Genomic DNA, 19,719 nt, shown 5'->3' with positions numbered 1-19,719 from the left:
GGGGGAGGACTTTTGCTCCTGGGAACTGGCTGTATGCTGCAGCTTTTTCCCTCTACCTCTGCCTCTGGGCAGAAAGGACGCGCCTTTAACCCGCTTGCCCCTATTGGGCCGAAAGGACTGTACCTGATAATACGGTGCTTTCTTTGGTTGTGAGGGAACATGGGGTAAAAATGTATACTTCCCAGCTGTTGCTGTGGAAACGAGGTCCGAGAGACCATCCCCGAACAATTACTCACCCTTATAAGGCAGAACTTCCATGTGTCGTTTGGAATCTGCATCACCTGTCCACTGCCGAGTCCATAACCCTCTCCTGGCAGAAATGGACATTGCACTAATTTTGGATGCCAGCCGGCAAATATCCCTCTGTGCATCCCTCATGTATAAAAGTGCGTCTTTTATACGCTCTACGTTTAGCAAAATAGTGTCCCTGTCCCTGTCTAGGGTATCTATATTTTCTGACAGGGAATCTGACCACGCAGCAGCAGCGCAGCACATCCAGGCTGAAGCTATAGCCGGTCTCAGTATCACACCCGTGTGTGTATATATAGATTTCAGGATAGCCTCCTGCTTTCTATCAGCAGATTCCTTCAGGGCGGCCGTATCCGGAGACGGTAGTGCCACCTTCTTTGACAAGCGTGTGAGCGCTTTATCCACCCTAGGGGATGTTTCCCAGCGTGACCTATCCTCTGGCGGGAAAGGGTACGCCATTAGTAACCTCTTAGAAATTACCATCTTCACACACTTCATTTAACTCTTCAGATGGAGGAAAAGCTGCTGGTAGTTTTTTCTCTCCAAACATTATACCCTTTTTTGTGGTACCGGGGGTAACATCAGAAATGTGCAACACATTTTTCATTGCCTCAATCATGTAACGTGTGGCCCTACTGGAAGTTACATTAGTCTCTTAGTCGTCGACACTGGAGTCAGTATCCGTGTCGACATCTGTGTCAACCATCTGAGGTAGCGGGCGTTTTATAGCCCCTGATGGTTTTTGAGACGCCTGGGCAGGCACAGGCTGAGAAGCCGGCTGTCCCACATTAGGTATGTCGTCAAACCTTTTATGTAAGGAGTCGACACTATCACGTAATTCCTTCCACAGCACCATCCACTCAGGTGTCGACCCCGCAGGGGGTGACATCCCATTTACAGGCATCTGCTCCGCCTCCACATAAGCCTCCTCATCAAACATGTCGACACAGCCGTACCGACACACCGCAAACACACAGGGAATGCTCTGACAGAGGACAGGACCCCACAAAGCCCTTTGGGGAGACAGAGAGAGAGTATGCCAGCACACACCAGAGCGCTATATAACACTGGGATCCCACTATCAATGAGTGTTTTCCCTATAGCTGCTTTTTTATATTATATATATATATATATATATATATTCTATACTGCGCCTAAATTTAGTGCCCCCCCTCTCTTTTTTACCCTGTAGTATTCTCAGACTGCAGGGGAGAGCCAGGGAGCTTCCTTCCAGCGGAACTGTGAGGGAAAAATGGCGCCAGTGTGCTGAGGGAGAAGCCCCGCCCCCTTTTCGGCGGACTCTCTCCCGCTTTTTCTGTGATACTGGCAGGGGTAATTTTACATCTATATAGCCTCTGGGACTATATATGATGTATATTTTGCCAGCCAAGGTGTTATTTATTGCCCTCAGAGCGCCCCCCCCCAGCGCCCTGCACCCATCAGTGACCGAAGTGTGAGGTGTACATGAGGAGCAATGGCGCACAGCTGCAGTGCTGTGCGCTACCTTGGTGAATACCGAAGTCTTCTGCCGCCGATTTTCCGGACCTTCTTCGTGCTTCTGGCTCTGTAAGGGGGACGGCGGCGCGGCTCCGGGAACGAACACCAAGGTCGGGTCCTGCGGTCGATCCCTCTGGAGCTAATGGTGTCCAGTAGCCTAAGAAGCCCAAACTACCACCTGTTAGGTAGGTTCGCTTCTTCTCCCCTTAGTCCCTCGCTGCAGTGAGTCTGTTGCCAGCAGATCTCACTGAAAATAAAAAACCTAAATATACTTTCTTTCTAGGTGCTCAGGAGAGCCCCTAGTGTGCATCCAGCTCAGCCGGGCACAAGAATCTAACTGAGGTCTGGAGGAGGGTCTTAGTGGGAGGAGCCAGTGCACACCAGTAGTCTAATAGCTTTCTTTATAGTTGTGCCCAGTCTCCTGCGGAGCCGCTAATCCCCCATGGTCCTTACGGAGTCCCCAGCATCCACTTAGGACGTTAGAGAAACACTCTTGTTCAGAATTACCCCCCCCAAAAAAAATTACTCTGGATATGGTTCATTGCAACCTGTGTAATCATTGATTAGCTGTATAAAAGGTGGCACTACCTCTTTAGATCTACTTCCTGATCAAAAGCGTAACCTATAGATGTGTTCTCATACATTATTCGCACCAGGTCCCATGTGATTCTTCTAGCACTGAGGCATTTTCCATGGCAAGTTCTGTAGTGCTACGTGTACATGCTCAGTTACACAAATATATACAAGTGTGGCATACCAAATTAAGCAGCACAGACTCTTGGTGCATCCTAGCTGCATCTTATTTTGACAAGTATGCATTTTTTTTGGGAGTAAAATGATGCAAAAAACATGCCCAGGCGCAAGCAAAATCGCACAGTACTTAGTGTCTTGTAACATATGGCATATTGAGGATAGTTGTATGAGGACACCTCTGCAATGTGATTCAGTTACCACAAATTACAGCCTGGAAATAAATGTTAGGACATCTCCTTTTAAAAAGGGAGCTTGTATTTAGAACTTTAAATATAAAACTGAATTTTGAGATCTCAAAATCTGAATAAATCAAGCTTTTTTACTTTTTCGATAACAATCACCTTTACAGTTGTATGTTTTAATGTAACCATATCATGGAGAGAGAATTATGGGCTATGAAATTGCTTATTTCAATTATATTTACCCTGATCGCAAGATAGGTGATCACTTAATCAAACATCTATATTTTCATTGATTTATATGCTAAGGAAAGAAGTCTCCCCGTGAGCAGTGGCACTGATCGTGCTATTTAAACTATTATGAAGGACTAAATCACAAATCAAAATTAATTTTACTCCATTGGCAAAATAGAGCACTTCAGCTGATTAATAACAGCATCTTGTAATTGTGTTAACTTTTTATGTTTTAGGCTCTATGAGCCTGATTCAGCATGGATCGCAAAAGCAAAACAATGTGCAGTGCAGCTGGGGCAGATATAACATGTGCAGAGAGAGTTACATTTTGGTGGTGTGTGTTCAAACTGAAATCTAAATTGCAGTGTAAAAATAAAGCAGCCAGTATTTACCCTGCACAGAAACAATATAACCCACCCAAATCTAACTCTGCACATTTGAGATTTGCCCCACCTGCAGTGCACATGGATTTGCCCATTATAGCAAGATTTTGCTTTTGCAATTCATGCTGAATAAGGCACTATGTTCATATTTTCATGGAACTGCCCTAATGCAACATCTATAGATAATTAAGTAACCAAAAAAATAAATAACTTACCTATTACCAATAGATACAATCTCCTTGATCGGAAGAAAAAATTTAGATGATGTCACCTTCTTATATTGCGCTTGCTCATATGGGTACAGAAGAATTAGTGGGAGTGTGAAGTCAAATGTAATTCTTAAGCCATCCACCATTTCTTTGCAAAGTTCGACACTAAAAGAAACATTTTAGAATTTCAATAATTGAAGTGGCACTCTTCTGACAGACTGTTACTAGATTCTTAGGTTTGATTACTGCTTCAAACAGCTGCAGGTCAACACACCAAACACTGGAAAACAGGACTTCTAACAAAAGAACTCAGGACCTATTCAGATTGGATCGTAAAATTTGAGAATCGCAATCCGCCTGATTATCGAACGACTGTGCATGCGCAGATTTCACATAGTGCGTGCGCACCCACGATTAGCAATTATTTCTGCAAACACATTGTGCTCCAACGCAATTACATTTTGATTGACAGGAAGCCAGCGTTTAGGGGAGGAAACATGGCGCTTTGTGGGTGTGGTTGTAAAAATGCAAGCGTGGCAAGGCGTCTTTTGGGTGTCTCTCTGACGTCAGCAATGACAGCTTCCAGTCTCTTGCGTATGCCGAACTGTGGACGACCTTGCCTGGCGCAGATCGAAAAACTTTTCGATGTTCCGGTATTTGCATGTGGTTATGCGATCACATTGCAATGCGTTTGCAATTTCTGCAATGGGCGTTTTGTCTATATTTCTGGATGCCAACCATTTGATTGAAGCAATTGCTTTTTAGCAAGATTAGCAAGCCAACCTGAATAGGGTCCTCAGAACACAACTGAACGGGAAGTTGGAATGCAGTGTATATTTTAAGGAATAGACATTCAAATAATTTCAGCAATGGCATTCCCTATTTTTACTGCAAATCAACCTCAACATAAAATGAGGCATAGAAACATCACATACTTCAGATTGACATTGTTAAACGTTATAATGGATAGAATGGTGCTTCTGCTCAAACCCTCATCTCCCAACTGTGGGTCAATCATGGGTTCCTGGTAATAAGCACTATACAAACAGCATTAAAAGATGTAAACCCATGCAAAGAATTGCCATCACATTCATTTAAAGCTGAAAGTATAATAAAATAATTGTAACCCTGACTGACCAATGTGGTTGGTTTCACAAATCGCTTACTCACAGTTGTGAACTGTGTAGAAATGACCAACCAATATGATAGAAAACTGTAGTTTATTAACGAGTACAAAAAAAAAAAAAACACAACACACACACACACACACACACACACACACACACACACACACACGTGCGAGTCTGTATCGTCTGGGAAACACAATTATAAATATTTGCAGACTGTAAAAATTCCTACTAACCAAAGCAGCACAAAATACAGGAAAATATGCCTGTCAAATCATTTCAATAATAATGGCTATATGAATCACAGGGGTAAATGTATTATAGCAGCACGCATCGTGCTGCTATAACACTTCCTGCTTTGCCTCATTACCGAGGCGAAGCAGGAAGGGACATCAACAAGATGTACTAACATTGTCTGCCGAAGCGTGCTCCCCCTCCGGCGATGTCCCCCTGAGCACACAGTGCATCAGCTTAGTGCTGATGCTCTGTTTCTCCTTCCCGGCCGGTGCCAAGCGAGATCACCAGCACAGTTCGAAGCTGGCACTTGCCACAGCCATGGACAGCTCTGTCATTGCTGTGGTGTATGGGCATCGACACCATGCAGCTGTCGAAATTAACAGCTGCAGGAGTAGGAACGGTCAGCATCGTAGATTGCCCAGGCATATCGCCCTATATGGACAGACTGCGGCTATCATACATGGGAGGGGAAGCGATATAGCGCACATAACGTGCACAGATACTGCTTTCCCCCCATAGTGACTGTTCTTACATTAACCCCACAGTGTACTATTTGGTAATGTATATACTGCAAGACTCTTACTTTTTCTCTGGTGGAATATAGAGAAGATTCATGTTGATATTGGAAGTGGTCTGATGATGTCGGATTCTTTCATTTGCTGAAAACGCTGCATTGATAGCAAAGTGTTTCACATAAGACTCCAGGATGGTAATAATGTTGGTCTGACAAGGCAGTTTAACAAGCTAAAACAGAAATATTAAGTCATTTTTTTGACGGAAAAAAAAAAGAAAATAAAAATAACCCTATACATTAAAAACTCCATTTTAATTTTTTTTTTTTTTTTTTTTTCATTCTTATTTAGCTGTACAGGGATCACCTGGTTATTGAATTTTAAAAGCACACACATACAGTGCCTTGCTAAAGGATTCATCCCTTGGCTTTTTACCTATTTTGTTACATTCCAACCTGTAATTTAATTTTTCTTTAATCTGAATTTTATGTGACGGTTCTGCACAAAATAGTCTAAGTTGGTGAAGTGAAAAAAAAAAAGATTTATATTAAAAAGATTTTTTTATAAATACAATTTTTAATTTGGCATGTGCATATGTATTCACCCCCTTTGCTATGAAGCCCCTCAAAAGTTCTGGTGCAACCAATTAGCTTCAGAAGTCACATAATTAGTGAAATGAAGTCCACCTGAGTGCAATCTAAGTGTCACATGATCTGTCAGTATAAACACACCTTTTCTGAAAGGCCCCAGAGGCTGCAACACCACTAAGCAAGAGGCATCACACCATGAAGACCAAGGAGCTCTACAAACAAGTCGGGGACAAAGTTGCTGAGAAGTACAAGTCAGGGCTGGGATATAAAAAAAAAATATCCAAATCTTTGATGATCCTCCAGAGCACCATCAAATCCATCATCTTCAAATGGAAAGAACATGATACCACAACAAACCTGCCAAGAGAGGGCCGACCACCAAAACTCACAGACCAGGCAAGGAGGACATTAATCAGAGAGGCAACACAGAGGCTAAAGGTAACCCTGAAGGAGCTACAGAGTTCCACAGCAGAGACTGGTGTATCTGCGCATGTGACCACAATAAGCTGTACACTCCATAGAGCTGGGCTTTATGGAAGAGTGTCCAGAAAAAAGCCATTACTTAGTATTAAAGATAATAAGGCACAATTTGAGTTTGCCAAAAGGCAACTGTCCAAACGTATGGAGGAAGGTGCTCTGGTCAGATGAGACTAAAATTTAACTTTCCAGCCACCAAGGAAAACGCTATGTCTGGCGCAAACCCAACACATCCCATCACCCTAAGAACACCATCCCCACAGTGAAACATGGTGGTGGCAGCATCATGCTGCGAGGATGTCTTTCAGCAGCAGGGACTGGGAAACGGTTTCAAGTCGAGGGAAAGATGAATGGTGCTAAAAAGAGAGGGATATTCTTGAGCAAAACCTGTTTCAGTCTGCTCGTGATTTGAGACTGGGACGGAGGTTCACCTTCCAGCAGGACAATGACCCGAAGTATACTGCTAAAGCAACACTCGAGTGTTTTAAGGGGAAACATTTAAATGTGTTGGAATGGCCTAGTCAAAGCCCTGATCTCAATCCAATTGAGAATCTGTGGTCAGACTTGAAGATTGCTGTTCACAAGCGGGAACCATCCAACATGAAGGAGCTGGAGCAGTTTTGCCTTGAGGAATGGGCAAAAATACCAGTGGCAAGCTCATAGAGACTTTTCCAAAGTGACTTGCAGCTGTAATTGACGCAAAAGGTGGCTCTACAAAGTACTGACTTTAGGTGGGGTTATGCAAGCTGAAGTTTTCTGTTATTTTGTCCTATTTGTTGTTTACTTAACAATAGAAAAAAAAACTTCAAAGTTGTAGGCATGTTCTGTGAATGAAATGATGCAAACCTTCAAATAATCCATTTTAATTCCAGGTTGTGAGGCAACAAAACATGAAAAATTCAAAGGGGGAGGACGGGGTGAATACTTTAGTAAGGTACTGTACACTGTATTCCATTGGGCTGTTATGGATACATCATCTTTTTCTTTTAACATTTTTTTTTAATGACCCCAAATAAATCGAATGCTGATTTAATCATTTGAAGTTCATAACAGCCACTTGATGATTTTGTGGACAAATTGGTCACAGGACTGTTTAACATACCTTGTAACTATACCCACTTTGTCATGCCTTCCTTATCAGGACTGCATCGCTTCGCAGGACCAAGCATTTGGCATAGCAGAAGGTATGCCCCATTGGCACCTTCCATTGATATGCATGGCATTCAAAGGGCAGGGAATAGAAGGGTGGTCCAGGGTGTCTGATATGCTGCCCACGGCCATGTCCCCTTATGCAGAATTTTGACCCAATGCCCACTGGGACAGATTTGCGTTAGTGACGGACCCAAAATAAAGGTTTTCACAGTGTACAGTAAAAATCAGTAGTTATAGATAAACGACGAAAGAAAGCATTGAAAAAGAACAGTGTAAAAGGTCAATGGAACAAGGGAGAACAAAGCAATGGCAAACAAATGTACCCGTTTGCGCTTATTTATGTAATAGCAATCCTCTTCTAGCTTCTTTTTCAAGATTTCAGGAATCTCTATAACTATGTTTTTTTCTTCCATTTCCCGTTTTGAATGAATTTCTGGTTCTTCTTTCTACCAAGCAATGTAACGCAAGTTAGTAAAAACAAAAATGTTTCACGACCATTAAATAATGCCAGTCTGGACCAATTCTAACACAATCTAGGAGCCAGGGCCAAGATAGTAAGCAGAAATGTCTAAAGAAAACTATACTTTGTTAGTTACCCCATTACGCAAGCTTTATTGCACTTAACGTATACCAGTGCCCCGCCATGAATATATTAACAAAAAGAATATAATATTTCATCAGGAAAATAAAATCTAATTAAACATCTACATACAATGCTGTGTCTTGCTACTCTGCATTTCATATTTTCTTGCGTGTTTTACAAATGGAGTATTTGCCACTGAGAAGTGCAGAATCCTTTCACTATTTTCAATGAGGTCTTTGCTGTTTTACTTTTCAAATTCTCATAATGAACAAAAAGCTGGAATGCATGTATTGCATAGGATGATGTATAAAGTCACAGGATCATTAACAAAAGATTTAGATGGCTTCCCCCCTTCCCCCCCATTACCATTCATATATAGATATTGGTAAAAAAATAAGAATTTACTTACCGATAATTCTATTTCTCATAGTCCGTAGTGGATGCTGGGAACTCCGTAAGGACCATGGGGAATAGCGGCTCCGCAGGAGACTGGGCACAAAAGTAAAAGCTTTATGACTAGCTGGTGTGCACTGGCTCCTCCCCCTATGACCCTCCTCCAAGCCTCAGTCAGGATACTGTGCCCGGACGAGCGTACATAATAAGGAAGGATCTTGAATCCCGGGTAAGACTCATACCAGCCACACCAATCACACCGTACAACTTGTGAACTGAACCCAGTTAACAGTATGATAAACGTAGGAGCCTCTGAAAAGATGGCTCACAACAATAAACAACCCGATTTTTGTAACAATAACTATATACAAGTATTGCAGACAATCCGCACTTGGGATGGGCGCCCAGCATCCACTACGGACTACGAGAAATAGAATTATCGGTAAGTAAATTCTTATTTTCTCTGACGTCCTAGTGGATGCTGGGAACTCCGTAAGGACCATGGGGATTATACCAAAGCTCCCAAACGGGCGGGAGAGTGCGGATGACTCTGCAGCACCGAATGAGAGAACTCCAGGTCCTCCTCAGCCAGGGTATCGAATTTGTAAAATTTAGCAAACGTGTTTGCCCCTGACCAAGTAGCTGCTCGGCAAAGTTGTAAAGCCGAGACCCCTCGGGCAGCCGCCCAAGATGAGCCCACCTTCCTTGTGGAATGGGCTTTTACAGATTTTGGCTGTGGCAGGCCTGCCACAGAATGTGCAAGCTGAATCGTACTACAAATCCAACGAGCAATCGTCTGCTTAGAAGCAGGAGCACCCAGCTTGTTGGGTGCATACAGGATAAACAGCGAGTCAGATTTTCTGACTCCAGCCGTCCTGGAAACATATTTTCAGGGCCCTGACTACGTCCAGCAACTTGGAGTCCTCCAAGTCCCTAGTAGCCGCAGGCACCACAATAGGCTGGTTCATGTGAAACGCTGAAACCACCTTAGGGAGAAATTGAGGGCGAGTCCTCAGTTCTGCCCTGTCTGAATGAAAAATTAGGTAAGGGCTTTTATATGATAAAGCCGCCAATTCTGTGAAGACACGTTTCCATGCTTGACCCACAAGCCCTGGAAATTTCTTCCCTGTGACTGCTCCCCAGCCTCTCAGGCTGGCATCCGTGGTCACCAGAATCCAGTCCTGAATGCCGAATCTGCGGCCCTCTAGAAGATGAGCACTCTGCAACCACCACAGGAGAGACACCCTTGTCCTTGGAGATAGGGTTATCCGCTGATGCATCTGAAGATGCGATCCGGACCATTTGTCCAGCAGATCCCACTGAAAAGTTCTTGCATGGAATCTTCCGAATGGAATCGCTTCGTAAGAAGCCACCATCTTTCCCAGGACCCTTGTGCATTGATGCACTGACACTTGTCCTGGTTTCAGGAGGTTCCTGACTAGCTCTGATAACTCCCTGGCATTCTCCTCCGGGAGAAACACCTTTTTCTGGACTGTGTCCAGAATCATCCCTAGGAACAGTAGACGTGTTGTTGGAATCAGCTGCGATTTTGGAATATTTAGAATCCACCCGTGCTGACGTAGCACTACCTGAGATAGTGCTACTCCGACCTCTAACTGTTCCCTGGACCTTGCCCTTATCAGGAGATCGTCCAAGTAAGGGATAATTAAGACGCCTTTTCTTCGAAGAAGAATCATCATTTCGGCCATTACCTTGGAACCGGCGAGGGGGAGACGTCTCGAATTCCAATTTGTACCCCTGTGATACTACCTGCAGGATCCAGGGGTCCACTTGCGAGTGAGCTCACTGCGCGTTGAAATTTTTGAGACGGGCCCCCACCGTGCCTGAGTCCACTTGTAAAGCCCCAGCGTCATGCTGAAGACTTGGCAGAAGCGGGGGAGGGCTTCTGATCCTGGGAAGAGGCTGCCTGCTGCAGTCTTTTTCCCCTTCCTCTGCCCCGTGGCAGAAATGAGTGGCCTTTTGCCCGCTTGCCCTTATGGGGACGAAAGGACTGAGTTTGAAAAGACGGTGTCTTTTTCTGCTGAGAGGTGACCTGGGGTAAAAAGGTGGATTTCCCAGCCGTCGCCGTGGCCACCAGGTCCGATAGACCGACCCCAAATAACTCCTCCCTTTTATACGGCAAAACTTCCATATGCCGTTTGGAATCCGCATCACCTGACCACTGTCGTGTCCATAAACTTCTTCTGGCAGAAATGGACAGCGCACTTACTCTTGATGCCAGGGTGCAAATATCCCTCTGTGCATCTCGCATATATAGTAATGCATCCTTTAAATCCTCTATAGTCAATAATATACTGTCCCTATCCAGGGTATCAATATTTTCAGTCAGGGAATCCGACCAAGCCACTCCAGCGCTGCACATCCAGGCTGAGGCGATTGCTGGTCGTAGTATAACACCAGTATGTGTGTATATACCCTTTAGGATATTTTCCAGCTTTCTATCAGCTGGTTCCTTGAGGGCGGCCGTATCAGGAGACGGCAACGCCACTTGTTTTGATAAGCGTGTGAGCGCCTTATCTACCCTAGGGGGTGTTTCCCAACGCGCCCTAACCTCTGGCGGGAAAGGGTATAATGCCAATAATTTATTAGAAATCAGCAGTTTTTTATCGGGGGAAACCCACGCTTTGTCACACACCTCATTTAATTCATCTGATTCAGGAAAAACTATGGGTAGTTTTTTCACACCCCACATAATACCCCTTTTTGTGGTACTTGTAGTATCAGAAATGTTCAAAGCCTCCTTCATTGCCGTGATCATGTAACGTGTGGCCCTACTGGACATTACGTTTGTCTCGTCACCGTCGACGCTGGAGTCAGTATCCGTGTCTGGGTCTGTGTCGACCATCTGAGGTAACGGGCGCTTTAGAGCCCCTGACGGTGTTTGAGACGCCTGGACAGGCACTAACTGATTTGCCGGCTGTCTCATGTCGTCAGTTTTTTGCAAAGTGCTGACACGGTCACGTAATTCCTTCCATACGACCATCCAGTCAGGTGTCGACTCCCTAGGGGGTGACATCACTATTACAGGCAATTGCTCCGCCTCCACATCATTTTCCTCCTCATACATGTCGACACAATCGTACCGACACACAGCACACACACAGGGAATGCTCTGATAGAGGACAGGACCCCACGAGCCCTTTGGGGAGACAGAGGGAGAGTTTGCCAGCACACACCAGAGCGCTATATATATATATACAGGGATAACCTTATATAAGTGTTTCTCCCTTCTATAGCTGCTGTATTTGTATTATCTGCCAATTAGTGCCCCCCCTCTCTTGTTTTACCCTGATTCTGTAGCAAGACTGCAGGGGAGAGTCAGGGAGCCGTCCTTCCAGCGGAGCTGTGAGGGAAAATGGCGCTTGTGTGCTGAGGAGATAGGCTCCGCCCCCTTTTCGGCGGCCTTTTCTCCCGCTTTTTTTAGGAAAACTGGCAGGGGTTAAATGCATCCATATAGCCCAGGAATTATATGTGATGCATTTCTTTAGCCATATAAGGTTTAAAACGTGTTTTATTGCGTCTCAGGGCGCTCCCCCCCAGCGCCCTGCACCCTCAGTGACCGGAGTGTGAAGTGTGCTGAGAGCAATGGCGCACAGCTGCAGTGCTGTGCGCTACCTTATTGAAGACAGGAACGTCTTCTGCCGCCGATTTTTCCGGACCTCTTCGCTCTTCTGGCTCTGTAAGGGGGCCGGCGGCGCGGCTCCGGGACCCATCCAAGCTGAGCCTGTGATCGTCCCTCTGGAGCTAATGTCCAGTAGCCAAGAAGCCCAATCCACTCTGCATGCAGGTGAGTTCGCTTCTTCTCCCCTTAGTCCCACGATGCAGTGAGCCTGTTGCCAGCAGGTCTCACTGAAAATAAAAAACCTATTTAAACTTTTACTCTAAGCAGCTCAGGAGAGCTACCTAGCATGCACCCTTCTCGGCCGGGCACAAAAATCTAACTGAGGCTTGGAGGAGGGTCATAGGGGGAGGAGCCAGTGCACACCAGCTAGTCATAAAGCTTTTACTTTTGAGCCCAGTCTCCTGCGGAGCCGCTATTCCCCATGGTCCTTACGGAGTTCCCAGCATCCACTAGGACGTCAGAGAAATAATAATAATAAAAATAATCACAATGGTGTCTGATTCCAATTAAAGACCATTTACAAACTAATGTTACAGAATCTGTTTACAGACTACACATAAAACGTTTGCGAAGCCGGTGAGCATTTGTCGCTTACAATGTGGAGGCAGCCATCTTGTTAGCTGAAACCTGCAAAAAATATATATTTTCCACACATTTCTTTCCACAACAACAGAGAAAACCTGAAGTTACTTCAATAACTTCCTCTCTTGACAGAAAGCTCAGCTCTAGAAAGGACATACCATTTCTGCCTTGTCTTCAAAGTCACTTTCCTCGCTTTTTATTTCTTCATCCGTCCCTTCATCGCTGTCCTCTGATGAACTACTTAGTGCTAGGAGATAAATATAGAATTACCTCAAGTGTTTGTGTTATGCGTACTTTTATCTTTTAAAGCTGCACAACAGAACATAAACATTTTTGACTAGGCTCTCTGGAACAGATTTACTTTTAGCATAAATATTTTCACAAAGGACTTGCACATGAACAAACATAGTATGTGGAATATAAATTCAAAACATAATTTAGCATTTCATATATGAGATGGCAAAAGTACGTGGAACATAATCTCAAGTTCATAATGTTTCTCCAAATATTATGGCAATAAAAAATAAAAAAAAATATCAAATTGTTATTTGCTCATTCTTAAAATTACTTTTGTGATCATGATCTGAGAATTCAATTTTCTTAATGCATACCGCAGAGAGGTGACATTGTCAAAATATCTGCAAACTGCAAAAATTAATACCAAGATGTGTTTGATATAATCCTTATTTTAGTACCTTAAAATATTATATATTAAATATTAAACACATCTGCATCTATATTCATTTACAGAACAGTACTGTTTCTTGTCACCAACCAGTATGTGATGGATTGGAGAAACTGATTCATCAGTCTTAAGAAATGAAGTATCTGCAAGAAGCCATGCAATACCTGAAATTTATTTTAGCGACACGTTCTCTATTCAACACTAAAACTTCTAGTTGCTAAATAAGCCAGAGACTATAGCTTTACAATATAAACTAGCGTTCCTGCTAGACGCCTCTGGAGGAGCACAGCACCAGCCCCATTTTTAAATGCTAAATTACACCCTGCCATTTTGAAGGTGTACCAGCACCCCTCTGATCTTGGCAGGTCAGGGGTGTCGCACCTCCCACGTGCTGCTGTATGAACCTGGGGTACTGGGGCATCTCACCCTATCCGTTTTCAGCAATATGGTGCGTCCTAGTCATCAACCTTGACATGAATGTGACAAATAAGGATTACATTAAACAAATCTTGGTATATTATATTTATATTATCTCTATTCTTTAGTTACCAGTTCTGATATTTTAGGTTTTACTCAAATTAACCACATTAAAGTGGATTTTCTAAATGTCACCTGATCTGAACCTTTTAACATATATTCAGGCAATTATCAAATCAAAGCATTCTGTGATTATGTATGCGTCAGTTGGCAGCCGGTCTCTAGGTCAATAGAAACTATGTCGACATGAGTTTTTAAAAGAAAAATTCTTTTGACCTTTTTCATACTTAACGATCCACGTGGACTACAATTGGGAATGGTAACCTTGTACGAGGGGGCGCAGTGCACTCATTTGGTTTCCATGTAAAAAAAAAAAGAAAAAGAATTTAAAAAGTCATGTCGACTTTTTGACCTGTCGACCTAGTTACTGTCGACCAATAGTGGTCGACCTTCAATACCACACCCGTGTCATTCATGTGTCCATTGTACCAAGGTATGTAACAAATATTCTATGAAAATATAAAAGGTAATATCATTGAGTAAAACAGGATGGCAATGGATTTCAAAAGATTAAATGCAACTTAAAAAGGTTTTAGGACAATCTTCACATCAGTGTTAAATTGTCATGTTACTACATTTGGTTCAAGGCATTTAATAAATAAAAAAAGGAACAATGAGTAGAAGATCTGGCATGCTGACAACTGCATGGTGAAGCTCGGTGCATACTGGCTGTCTGGCCTGAAATCACAAAATTATTTGATTTGATGTGCTTAGCCATCTGTATGCCATCTCCGCAATTGTATGTGCTGGTAACGCAGCAAGTGAATAGGTGGTGTTGAGGCAAATAACGTCTGCCAACAAAATGGCTGGAGAGGAATATTTGTCAAAATATTTTTAACTGAAGTAAAACAACTTGCAATTGTAAGGTAGACAAAGATAAACTGGCAATCTAAAAAGCTCATGTAATAGCTTCAACAGTTAAGGTAATCCTGATGAACAAAATGGCTAATAAAAATTCAGAGAAATTAACTTAACCAATATGTTAATTTGATGAAAATGTACATATTTGATGAAGGTACAATTTTTGTAAAAACAAGTAAGAAACAGCAGCTATTGGAATCAATCCATGTAGATCACAGACTACCACATCAATGACGCAGGGTGATGGTATGAATAGTATGGCATTATCTGGCCATATGACAAATTGTACACTTACTATTATCATCGTTGTCTTCTTTTTCATTAGCAGGAAGACTTTTAAGAACAGAGTCTACCCCAGGCAGCCTACACCGTCTCTTCTTTCTACCTTTCCTTCTCCTAAGAACATAAACAGCAATGAAACTCTGTGCATATCAAAGATGCAGCATTGTACAAAACGTTATTATTGATAAAGCAGTCTACAGGAGACTGCCATTGATCTACTGGTCTGTGGACAACTATTATATAGCAAATCTATGCATTATAATAGATTCTTGTTGATACTTAAGCTGCCCATACACCTAAAGATTTATTGTCCGATCTGGCTGGTTGGAACGAAAATCTGGTAATGGATGGGAGCATATGACAATTGACTATTTGCTCCCAAAACCTGAAAAACAGACAAAAATGGACAGACAAGTTAGTTAAATCCAATTGATTTAACAAATTTGTCTGAACGACTTTGTCAGTTTTCCGGCATTTCGAAGCAAATGGTAATTTTACATACTAATTATTCTAGTCTTCTTAGAGGCCCAGTTGTCTACAGCTTTTTCATAATCAAAGTCTGTAGGATCTAATCTTTCTAGTGTAGGCACTCCCAATTTTGGTCCTCATGGCACACTAACAGTCCAGATTTTAGTGATATCCACACTTACACAGGTGACTTAATTAGCATCTCAATTACTTTGATTTAACCATCTGTGGTGAAGCCTGGATATCATTAAAACCTGCACTGAAGTTGGGAATGCCTACATTAGTGATATCAGCATCAGATTAGTGTGCTGTGTCATGCAATTCCATAAACAAGTTCTAATTTCTTTTAAGTAAAAATGTCCTCTGAAAAGCAGCCCAGATACTACCCAATTGTTGGCTACACACGACACGTGGCCCAGTAACAAACACGCAGCCACTGAAATGCAGAGAGTGGATGCAGACAATCCACTCTCCTTAAAAAAACAAAAAAAAAATGGAGGGCTGTCTACCACAGGGATAAATCAAACGAGAAGAAAAAAAAATATAATAATAATAACAATAATAATAATAATATATAATAATAATAATAATAATAATAATATAGGATTTTATTTACCTACCAGTAAAACCTTTTCTCGTAGACCGTAGAAGATACTGGGGTTCCATTTAGTACCATGGGGTATAGACTAGTCCACTAGGAGCCATTGGCACTTTAAAGAATTTGATAGTGTGGGCTGGCTCCTCCCTCTATGCACCTCCTACCAGACTCAGTCTAGGAAACTGTGCCCGAGGAGACGGACATACTTTGAGAAAAGGCTATAAAAGGATAGTGGTGAGATTCCGAACCAGAACACACAAACCACAGGAAAGCCATGCTAACCCAACTTTAAACAGTTACAGCAACAGCTGATCCAACAATACTTAACCAAGTAACAGTGCAGGAAGAACGAAGCACCGGGCGGGCGCCCAGTATCCTCTACTGACTACGAGAAAAGGCTTTACCGGTAGATAATTAAAATCCCATTTTCTCTTACATCCTAGAGCAGAGGTTCTCCAACTCGGTCCTCAGGACCCCACACAGTGCATGTTTTGCAGGTAACCCAGCAGGTGCACAGGTGTATTAATTACTCACTGACACATTGTAAAAGGTCCACAGGTGGAGCTAATTATTTCACTTGTGATTCTGGGAGGAGACCTGCAAAACATGCACTGTGTGGGGTCCTGAGGACCGAGTTTGAGAACCTATGTCCTAGAGGATACTGGGGTTCCATTTAGTACCATGGGGATGTACCAAAGCTCCCAAACTGGGTGGGAGAGTGCTGAGGTTCCTGCAGAACTGTTTGGCCTCTGAGGACCTTCAGTTTGGTCAAAGTATCGAACTTGTAGAACTTAGCAAACGCGTTCGAACCAGATCAAGTAGCCGCTTCGCAGAGCTGTAAAGCCGAGACACCCCGGGCAGCCGCCTAGGAAGAACCCACCGACCTAGTAGAGTGGGCCTGTACAGATTTTGGAACCGGCAAACCTGCCGTGGAATAAGCATGCTGGATAGTGAGCCTGATCCAGTGTGCAATTGTCTGCTTTGAAGCAGGACACCCAATTTTATTGGGATCATAGAGAACGAACAGCAAGTTGGATTTCCTGTGACGAGCTGTCCACTTTACGTATACCTTCAAAGCCCTCACAACATCCAAAGACTTTGAAGTAGTAGAAGTGTCGGTGATAACCAGAACCACAATAGGTTGGTTAATGTGAAACGCAGACACCACTTTAGGAAGAAATTGCTGACGAGTTCGGAGTTCAGCTCTGTCCTCATGGAAAATTAAATAGGAGCTTTTGTGAGACAAAGCCCCCAGCTCCGACACACGTCTTGCTGACGCCAAGGCCAACAGTGTGACGGTCTGTAACGGTTCAAACCAGTATGATTGGAGGAACTGCAGCACCAAATTTAGATACCAAGGTGCCGTGGGAGGCACAAAGGGAAATTGGATGTGCAGAACACATTTCAAGAATGTCTGAACCTCAGGGAGAGAGGCCAATTGTTTTCGAAAGAAAATGGACAAGGCCGAAATCTGGACTTTTATGGAGCCCAGACGTAGGCCAACATCAACACCTGCCTGCTGTAAAAACAGGAAACGTCCCAGGTGAAATTCCACAACAGAAAAATTTCTGCTCTCACACCAAGAGACGTACTTCTTCCAAATACGGTGGTAATGCCCCCTTCCTGGCTTGGATCATAGGTGGGATACCTTTGTTAAGGATCCCTCTTCTGGCTAGAATCAGCCGTTCAACTTCCATGCCGTCAAATGTAGCCATTGTAAGTCCTGATAGACGAACGGGCCCTGTTGCAGAAGATCCTCGCGAAGAGTTAGAGGCCAAGGATCTTCGAGGAGCATCTCCAGAAAGTCCACGTACCAGGCCCTTCTTGGCCAGTCCAGAGCAATGAGTATTGCTTGAACCTTTTCCCTTTTTACTCTTTTTAGAATTCTTGGGATCAGAGGAAATACGTACACCATCTGATAGACCCATGGTGTCGTCAGAGAGTCTATCACCACTGCCTGTGGATCAAAACCGCTTGAGCTTCTTGTTGAGACGAGAGGCTATCATGTCGATTTGTGGATGTCCCCATCGACGTGTCAAGCACCTGAACACTTTCGGGTGAAAGCCCCACTCCCCCGGGTATAGGTGTCTGCTGAGGAAGTCTGCTTCCCAGTTATCTACTCCCGGAATGAAGACCGCTGAAGCGCCACAGCGTTTTTTTTCTCCCTAGAGTAGAATTCTCGACACCTCTGACAGGGATCAGTACTAAATGCCGCCGGCCGGAATCCCGGCAGTCGAAATACCGATGCCGGAATCCCGACCACACAATCCCGACAGGAGAGTGAGCGGAACGCAGCACCTTGCAGGCTCGCTTCGCTCGCCACGCTGCGGGCACACTATTATATTCTCCCTCTATGGGTGTCGTGGACACCCACGGAGGGAGAATATGTTGGGATTATGGCGGTCGGGATTCCGGCGTCGGTATTTCGACCGCCGGGATTCCGGCCGGCGGCATCTTGACCGCATCCCCTCTGACATTGCTGCTCTGCTTTTCGTTCCGCCCCGTCTGTTTATGATTGTCCGACTGGACTGAAGATATGAGGCCTGGTGAAGGGCGTTGTATATGGCCCTGATTTCCAGAATGTTGATCGGAAGGATGACTTCCTGACTTAACCATCTTCCTTGAAACTGCACCCCCTGAGTGACTGCTTCCCAACCTCTAGGGCTTGCGTCTGTGGTTAACAGGATGCAGTCTTGAATTCAAAACCTCCGACCCTCGACGAGGTGAGAAATCTGTAGCCACCACAGAAGGGAGATCCTGGCTTTTGGCGACCTCTGGTGCATGTAAAGATGCGATCCGGACCATTTGTCCAACAGATCGAGCTGGAAGGGTCTTGCGTGAAACCATCCGTAATGAAGCGCCTTGTAAGAGGCCAGCATCTTCCCCAGAAAGCAAATGCATAGATGCACAGATATCTGGGTTGGCTTCAGGACATCCCGAACCATCAACTGGATTACCAGTGCCTTTTCCAACGGAATAAACACTTCCTTCGACTCCGTGTTCAGTATCATTCCCAGGAATGGGAGCCTCTGTGCTGGCTCTAGTGAGATTTCGGAAGGTTCAGAAACCATCCGTGATCCTGGAGAAGTTTGATTGAGAGACCAATGCTGTCCAGCAACCTCTCCCTGGACGGGGCCTTTATCAGAAGATCGTCCAGGTACGGAATTCTATTCACTCCTTGTTTGCGGAGTATAATCATAATCTTTGCCACCACTCTGGTGAATACCCTCTTTGCCGTGGAGAGACCAAATGGCAGGGTCTGGAACTGGTAGTGACAGTCCTGCAGTGCAAACCGTAGATAAGCCTGATGAGGCAGTCAGATCGGAATGTGAAGGTACGCATCCTTGCTATCCAGAGACACTAGGAATTCCCCTTCCTCCAGACCTGAGATCACCACTCTCAGAAACTCCATCTTGAACTTGAACACTCGTAAGACGGGTTCAAGGACTTGAGGTTCAGAATCGGTCTACCGAACCGTCCGGTTTCGG

At 44.0% G+C, this 19,719-nt stretch overlaps 1 protein-coding gene across 7 annotated transcripts in view; it reads right to left on the bottom strand.

The window, feature by feature from the left end:
• Positions 1-19,719, bottom strand: part of MSL3 (MSL complex subunit 3) — a 99,031-nt gene that overhangs the window by 27,824 nt on the left and 51,488 nt on the right. For 6 of the 7 annotated variants that reach the window (XM_063953497.1, XM_063953498.1, XM_063953500.1 and 3 more), the window contains 5 exons: positions 15,179-15,279; positions 12,959-13,047; positions 7,923-8,045; positions 5,452-5,612; positions 3,511-3,669 (listed from right to left, as the gene is read on the bottom strand). In XM_063953497.1, coding sequence (XP_063809567.1) covers positions 3,511-3,669; positions 5,452-5,612; positions 7,923-8,045; positions 12,959-13,047; positions 15,179-15,279 — 633 coding nt within the window. The remainder of the gene's footprint in view (positions 1-3,510; positions 3,670-5,451; positions 5,613-7,922; positions 8,046-12,958; positions 13,048-15,178; positions 15,280-19,719) is intronic. The other variant, XM_063953499.1, reaches the window with a different exon arrangement.

Source organism: Pseudophryne corroboree, chromosome 2, assembly GCF_028390025.1.
Source record: "Pseudophryne corroboree isolate aPseCor3 chromosome 2, aPseCor3.hap2, whole genome shotgun sequence".
NCBI classification, from domain to species: Eukaryota; Metazoa; Chordata; class Amphibia; order Anura; family Myobatrachidae; genus Pseudophryne; species Pseudophryne corroboree.
This window is presented reverse-complemented; position numbering and strand designations above follow the sequence as displayed.